This window comes from Wolffia australiana, chromosome 9 (assembly GCF_029677425.1).
Source record: "Wolffia australiana isolate 7733 chromosome 9, ASM2967742v1".
NCBI lineage: Eukaryota > Viridiplantae > Streptophyta > Magnoliopsida > Alismatales > Araceae > Wolffia > Wolffia australiana.
The window spans coordinates 7,663,790-7,672,373 of record NC_135843.1 but is presented as its reverse complement, the minus strand read 5'-3'; the positions used below and the strand labels follow the sequence as shown (position 1 = coordinate 7,672,373).

At 44.5% G+C, this 8,584-nt stretch overlaps 1 protein-coding gene across 1 annotated transcript; it reads left to right on the top strand.

Annotated features, from left to right (window-relative positions):
- The first annotated feature begins 3,587 nt into the window (after positions 1-3,587).
- LOC144707782 (uncharacterized) lies at positions 3,588-6,105 on the top strand. The gene has a single exon (XM_078581025.1). It carries the CDS (start codon positions 3,710-3,712, stop codon positions 5,912-5,914), a length of 2,205 nt encoding a protein of 734 aa, XP_078437151.1. The 5' UTR covers positions 3,588-3,709; the 3' UTR covers positions 5,915-6,105.
- Positions 6,106-8,584: the final 2,479 nt, after the last annotated feature.

Sequence of the window (8,584 nt, the reverse complement as noted above, 5' to 3'; positions counted from 1 at the left end):
ATAATGTTACTTTTAGGCATGATGCATCTTTAAATCCATGCCTCACCGATTTTGGAATGAAGCTACCACTACTCTTTTGTATCGAAGTAATTGACTTGACACATTGATTTTTGATAAACTAAAATTTTGGATATTAAAATTTTGTAGTTTGTTTTCTATTTTAGTCAATAACAATTATAAAAATTCAATGAATAAAGGTATATATGGGTAGTGATGAGAAAGTATTATCTCTGTAGGGAATGGTAATTCGTATTGAAATGATCTTTAAATAGTGATAAGAAATATGAGGGGAATATACAAAAAATATGGGACAGTGAGGTGAGGAAAATATGAGGGGAGAAGGTGGTAAGTACTAATAAAATTAAGATCATCAATATAAATTATTTTCCATATGAGATAGTGATATTTGTGAAAAAGAGTGAATGAGATACATGACCAAGTGATGATAGTGATAGAAGATAGATGGATTAATATGTGTAACGCATGAAACATCATAGAATTGTGGAAAGATGTGATCTAATGGTGATAATGAAAAAAAAGAATGGAAAGTGAGGATACTTTCCACAAATCCTGATTTTTTTTCAGGATCATGGCACTTAAGGTGTGTAGGTATGCGTCCCCTATTTGCTGATGCCTCTCCTCAAACACCCAAGACATCAAGAGTTGTCTTGATGTATTTCAAAAACATACTCTCTTAAAATGTTTCCAAAAATATAGGAAACACGTTTTCCATTTAAGGATGAGTTCTACAAACATCCATGATGCAATATGTAGAGTGAGGGCATGTATGAAACACGGAGAAAAAGATAAAGCTGCTCTCAAAAATTAAGCTCGATCGGTTTTCGTAACATCAAATATCAAACGTTAAAGTTGGGGAAATCCTACCGGTCCATTAATTAAAATTTCTCTCTCCTCATCAACTGCATAATTGTTTCATTGTTTTCCATTAATGGTTTTGCATTTTAATCATCAGCAGCTATTGCGAGGCATCATTCCACATCTCCATGATAGGTGCAGAAGTGATAAGTCTCATCCATGGAATAAGAAAAGATTAAAAGTGTGACATGGTGACGTGTCCCCACATTATTATATATTCTGCTTTTGTTTAATGCCACGCCAGAGGGTGTCATTCTTGTGGAATATGAAAAATGCACCTAAGGATTGCATGATGTGCTGATCATTGTATTTTTTAAAATTTTGTCATTTGCATGAAGCGTTGCAAGCTCACCATCTTTATTCACTTAATTTTCACTTCGAGGAATGTAGCGACATAATGATTTCTTTTAGCCTCTGTGCATTTTTATTGTGATTTTGGTCCACATCACTCTATATTTTATGGACTTTTTAAAACAGAATTGTGATTGTTAATCATTGGCCATTATGGCCTTATGACTTGCAACGACATAATTACATTTTACAGTAATTAAGTACAGGAATCATCATTGATCTTTGATTGGCCCCCATTTGATGAAATTGAATGATGGCACATCGTTGCAGAGCTGGAAAAATATTAAAAATTCCCTATAAAATAAATTTTATGTCATCAAAATATGATAAATATATAAATATATCAAAATAAAATATAAACATGGATTTAATATCAGAAAATTTTAGAAAAATATATTCTGAATGAGAAAACTATTTTCTTTAAGACCAAGGTGTAAAAAATCCTTAAAATACCAAATAAGCCACAAAAATTAGAATATAGCTCTAAAAATATATTTAATCATTATAGGCTTGATAACAAAAATATATAATCATTCTAATGTAGACAACATATGAATGTCATGATATTAACCAGAAATTATAGTGTTATCAACAATGAGTCACAAATCCCCCTATGTGGTACATAACTCTACCCCTCTTGACTACAATTTACATAAATATTTATGCTATTTGAATTTTCCCAACCTCGAGTCATAGATCACGTCTTAACAGACTCAACATTCTGAATGTTGCATCTGGTTCAAGAACAGTGGCATCCCCTCCCTGGAATGCCAATCCCATTTCTTGGGACTCTTCTCATTCTCATGTTTCATTATGATTATCAATTGTTTTGCATCCCCCCGCTTCCACTTGTCTCAAATTCTTCCAAACATTTTCCAAACTAGCTGCAGATTCGTCCAAATACTCGTTGCAGACTCTCTCTGTCTTCTCCTGACGTCCTAAGCAATCCTTTGTATCCCATGTACATCATTAGTCTCTAGGGCTTCAAGCTATGTGCGAGGAATACCAGGCTCTTCTTTGCAATCACATTTGGGTCTTGTCCATGCTCCATCTCACACTAGATATGTTGGCTTATAATGCATCTTTGAGACCAAACTCCACAGTGATTGCACCGTGGAGCGCTGCATAAGTCTGTCTGCTTGTCCAAGACTATAATCAAATTACAGGCATTGCCTAGTGTTAATGACAAAATAAAGGAGTCACTTTTGTTATCCATTCATTGGATGAACGACTAAATGAGACGGACGAGGGACTAGTGTTAATGACAAAATAAGGAAGGAGGGTTGAGACAAGATGAGAACAGATGAATTGATGTCTGAGTGGACAGCTGTTCAGTCATGTCTTATCCATCCATAATCATCACCCATCTGCCGCCTCTATTTGTCATAGAATCCAAATTTATTTCTCTCTCTAAACAAGTTAAAAGAATTATGTAGACACTAGGGATCAAATCAAAAGTAATTAATCATATTATGGTGGAATGATTCGACCAATCAATACCGAATTCAATCCCATGCAGTTGCATTTATCGATCGAACGCTGCATTAGATCAATATTGGTAATTGATGTGATTCAATCGATTTGATCATAAGCCAATATCGCTAATGTTAATGCGAGTCAATGGGTGGATCTGAGTTAAAATAGAAATTTATGCACAGTTGATGGATGATCGGATTCAACCAATTCAATGATTGATCCAACCGAAGACTCAACCAATGCCACTATAATCTTCTATGTGTGACCCTCTAGGCCCATGTACCCGCCGTGTCTAGAATTAAGGTTCATGGACATATGATAAACAAGACATGGCAGTCACAAATATGTGATCAGCCATTGGTCTTGAACTTCGAACAACAGTCAAGACAAAGCCCTAAAGAGTTCTTATATCTTATTATATTCCTTAATCAGTCCACGAACCATAACGGGAATAATCTATATATTGATTAATCATAAATTCTAGCCGACATTCTCAAGGCCCGATGGGTTCTGATCTACAGATCAACTACTCTGTGTGATACTGCTTAAATGCTATTTACTGCTTTTAATAACGTGTTATCCAAGGCCTCAACGTTTTAGCGTCCTTGGGAAGTGAACAGACCAAATAAAGAGGCGAAATAATTCGAGAAATAATACCCAAAAAAAACTAAAACACCCCAGATCGTTGACATTCCAAAACAAGCAAAAATCTTGAAAAAGTCAATAGACATTACACAAGCAAAAACTTGCAGAAACGCCCTCGTGAAGAGCCATAATTTTCATAAAGGACAAGAAGAAAAGAGTATTGTGAACTGCGAGGAGAATTAATGGCGGATCGACGTCTCCTCTGCCCTCCGCCTTAAATGAGTTGCAGAAGAGAGAGACAGACAGCGAGATGTAGAGAGAGGAAGAGGGAAAGAGCCGATCGATCAGCTCAAGCTCTGCAAAACGGGGGGCCGATGGGCGTCTTCTTCTAGGGTTTTGGCTCTCGATCGTTTGGTTCTTCATGCGGCTATCTCTATGGAAACCAATATCGCAGTGCGCGGCCCTGATCATGGAGAAGAAGCGGCGACAGCCGTCGGATCAGCCATCCGACGGCCCCGGCGGCGACGAAAGCGGCGACGTCTTCTTCCCCGGCGACGTTATCCCCGACCTGGACGAGGCCATGCAGCGGTTCCTCGCCACGTACCCCAAATACCGAGCCACGGAGGGGATCGAACGGCTGAGATCCGCCGAGTACCCCCACATCGACGGCCACCGCGTCTGCCTCGACTACTGCGGCTTCGGGCTCTTCTCCTACCTCCAGACGCTGCACCTCGGCGGTTCCTGCGCCTTCTCCTTAACCGAGGTCTCCGCCAACCTCAGCAACCACGTCCTCCACGGCGGCGCCGAGCCGGGCACGGCGGAGCACGATATCAGAGCGCGGGTGATGGACTATCTTAACGTGCCGGAGGGGGAGTACGGGCTGGTCTTCACGGCCAGCCGCGGCGCGGCCTTCAAGCTCCTGGCGGACTGCTACCCGTTCCAGAGCGGCCGCGGCCTGCTGACCGTGTTCGACCACGAGTCGCAGGCCGTGGACTGGATGGCTCAGGCGGCTCGGGACCGGGGCGCCAGGGTCCGAGCCGCCGGGTTCCGCTGGCCCACCATGAGGCTCTGCTCGGCAGAGCTCCGCAAGAGGATCTGCGCCGGGCGTCGGCGCCGCCGCGGCGGGCTCTTCGTCTTCCCTGGCCAGTCTCGCGTCTCCGGCGCTAAGTACTCTTATCAGTGGATGGCGCTCGCGCAGCAGAACAAGTGGCACGTTCTGCTGGACGCTGGGGCCATGGCGCCCAAGGATATGGACTCGCTGGGGCTCTCTCTCTTCAGCCCGGACTTCATCATCACCTCCTTCTACCGCATCTTCGGCCACGACCCGTCTGGCTTTGGCTGCCTGCTCATCAAGAAGACCGCCATCAAAGCTCTCCGCCCCGGGCCCGCCGCCATGGTGCGCGTCGTTGCCGACCACCCGCAGTACCTCAGCGATGGGGAGGCCGCCTTCTCCGGCGCCTTCGACGGTGAGGACCTCAGCAAGAGCCCCGTCTTCAGTGAGGCCGGCTCCTCCGAGAATTCCCTCTGGCCGAGCCCCTGGGCAGCCCCCCTGGCCGCCGTTGCCGCCGCCTCGCCCTTCGCCGTCAGCTCGAGGGAGACAGACTGTGAATTCCAATTTCCAGACCCGCCCGCCGACACCGCCGCCTCGCCCTTCGCCGACAGCTCAAGGGAAACAGACTGTGAATTCCAGCTTCCAGGCACGCCTACAGACACCGACGCCTTGCCCTTCGCCGTCAGCTCGAGGGAGATAGACTGTGAAATCCAGCTTCCAGGGCCGCCTGCCGGCACCGCCGCCTCGCCCGTCGCCGACAGCTCAAGGGAAACGGGCTGTGAATTCCCGCTTCCAGGACTGCCTGCCGGCACCGCCACCTCGCCCTTCGCCGACAGCTCAAGGGAAACACACTGTGAATTCCGGCTTCCAGGACCGCCTGCCGGCACCGCTGCCTCGCCCTTTGACGCCGGAGACAGCAGAATTGAGCCTGCCACGGAGCGGAGAGGCGGCGCCGCCATCATCTCGAGGGAGACGGAGTGCGAATTCCGGCTGCTGGGGAGGAGGCAAGGGAAGACAGCCCATACCGGGGATCATGACCATGGTGGAGATGATCATGATGATGAGGATGATGGTGTGGAGGGGGAGATTATCTGCAGGCATCTGGATCAGGTTGACGAGATGGGGCTTAACAAGACGACGATGAGGCTGCGGTACTTGGTGAACTGGCTCGTGAGCTCGTTGCTGCAGCTGAGAGTCGAAGAGGGGAAGCCGCTGGTGCAGGTTTACGGGCCTGAAGTGAAGTATGAGCGTGGGCCTGCCGTGGCGTTTAACGTGGTTGGGGTTGATGGTAAGCGGGTTAATCCGGAGGTGGTTCAGAAGTTGGCTGAGAGAGAGGGGATTTCGCTGGGAATTGGGCTGATGAGCCATATTAAGGTAGCAGAAGAGGAGAAGAAAGCAGGGACGGTGGGCAGGGTGGCTGTTGTCACTGCTTCTCTCGGATTTCTGTCAAACTTTGAGGATGTTTACAGGGTCTGGGCCTTCGTTGCCAAGTTCTTGGACCCGGAATTTGGTGGGGGAGATGGTGGAGTAACTGGGGGAGCCTTGCCTGCTGTTGCAGAGGGTGTGGAGTTGTGAGAAAAGCTGATGCTGGCTGGAGGTTGAAGATGATTAATCACTATGAGAGGCGCCTCCTATGGGATGCCTGTGCTTCTTGCATTTGATTTATTCATTTGTGTGTTGGTCCAGAATAGTATTGTAGAGAGAGAGAGAGCTGCAGTCTTAATCATGTTTTAAAATTAATGGAAATGAGGAATATTGTATCTTTAGGGTATTCCTCTGGCCGCATTTCTCAATTACAATCAGGTAACATAAATTGGGTATATGCCGTATCATGTTTTTCTAATATTTTGTGTCCAATTCTTTTTCCCTCAATGCTAGATTTAACAGAATGGAGGTTCAAGATCATCTCATGACTAATTGAACTAGAAGGAAAACTATTCTATTGAGAACTATGAACCCTAAAATTAGATAAAGATTAAAATGGAGTAAATTTGTTGGTATATAAAGGGGGAGAAGGGAGATAAGAGATAGAAGCGTGGAGGTAGTGGGGGAAGAATAGGGACGTGGGTTGAAGAATTCCACCATGGGTTAGATGGGTCTAGTAGGCATATTCTATCTGGAGCATACAGGTCAAACATACCCAGCTTGGTGCGCGTCACAATGTAGGAGAACCTTGAAATGCGCTCCACAAAAATGTCTACAAGCTAATGAAATGAGACAATGTGCACAGTAGAGACGACACCTGATGTTACCATATCCTAAATGTAACGATAATATTTCTAAGTGTGCATCATCTGGTAATCAGAAGTAGGATTTTGAAAAATTAAGATGGTTGCAATCGTCATAGTGCTTAGTCATTGGAGTAGGAGATGAGATGTGACGGCCTTCAAGGAGTGAATTTAGCCCCACCTTCTCTTGTGCCATTTCAGCCATGGGCTGATACTCAGAGTGAACACAAGAGAAATCTACCATCTACTTCCTAGAGCGCTACATCACATATGGCAGTAACTGGTGATAGTCACTAGCATGTCATGTGTCTATGTGGGCTTCAATGCAAAAATACAAATGTCATCGATAAATAAGCCTTCTCCCTGGAGCTCTTTTGATGTATAAGAGAACATAAGTAGCTTCTCCCAATGAACACACTAATATTCTTTCATGAATAGGATAAGCGCACTAATCTTGTACACAATGGTGTACGTCAACTTCCTCGACTAGTAACATAGAAGATATATCCCAAAAGTGTTGACATAATTCCATAGGTCATGACTCCAGCTTACACCCAGGTGACCTCGTTGCCTAAAGCATGTCAAGCCCATGCGTCTACTAAGAGAAAGTGAGATTACAACCTTTGATAGAAAATTTTAATCCCACAGAAGAATTAAAGACCCACTAGATATTATATACTGAATTGTTGCCGCATGAATGATTTGGTAGCTTGAATTCTAGTATCACCACTTCCAGTCACAAGAATCTTGTCATCCACATAAATGGTAGCTTTAGAAGTATTTAGTCAGAACTATGGGATCCCCAAGGTATGGTGAGAATCTGAATTGTTCTAGAAGACCACTTGACTTGGTAACCAGGTATGTGGATTTTGCTTGAGTTCATAAATAGTGCTTTATAAATTGTACACCTTTGGTAACTCCCTGTTAGCAACATACCCAATGAGGTTGCTTCAAGAAAATCTAATCCCTCAAGATCAACATAGAAAAATGCATTCGATAAATCTAACTAATGTCATTGCCAGGGAAATGATCACATGAATAGAGTTTATTCAAACACTTAATAGAATATCTCAGTGTAGTGTATGACATAGGCCTGCACGAACCCACATGCAATCAATCAGGTCTGGTTTTGCAATGCATATGATGATTTTGGCATCCTATTGAAGTGGTACATGTGATCAGATTACCCGAGACACCAAGGTATGGACATCCAAGTTCATTACTACCTTCCACTAATGTAATTATGCAACCTCATCATACGCTTGTGGGATTGACTTGGAGGCCACATCAATACCAAATGTACAATGGAAGGAGAAAGGTAGTCGTAGGAAAAGAAGTGAGAAACAGGATGTTTGGTGTCTGCACATGTATCTTTGTGGACAGAAATAGGAAGATGAAGCTCATCCGCTTGAACATCAGAAGTGACGACAAGTGGGGGCTTGTCAATAGCTGATGAAGTAAAATCTGATCCCAGGGCAAAGAACTTGGATGAAGTAGATGAAGGAGAAACTAGACAAGTAGAAAGGTTTGAGAAGGGATCCACAATGGCCACACAAAGAAAAATTCAGGTAGTGATGATGCACTAGATCAAGGAGAAGTAGCAAAAACTCATGAAAACTAATGAAATAAGGGACAATGCAGGAGGACAGAGGAGAGCAATGGTGGCAAATGTGGAGACAAAGGCAACGGCTTGCAGATGTCAGAAACAACATCAACGGTGGCAATGGCTTGTTTCCAGTGACAAAAGGAGAGCTTGGCGCGGTAGTGGTGGCGTGGCGGCAGCACGCCGGCGACGGCAGGGGCGACACTGAGGGTGAAAATGGAGCTGTATGTATTCAAATTTCACTACAGTTCGCATTGACTGAGGGACCTTTTATGGCCTTCTCCTTGTGACGTTTGGAATTACAAGAAAATAATCCAAAACACAGAAAATGAGAATCTCAAAGAGAGCCCTATACCATTCTGTGGGTATCACGACAACACTCTTAGGGTAACCGTCAGCTTCTCCCGCTGTGCG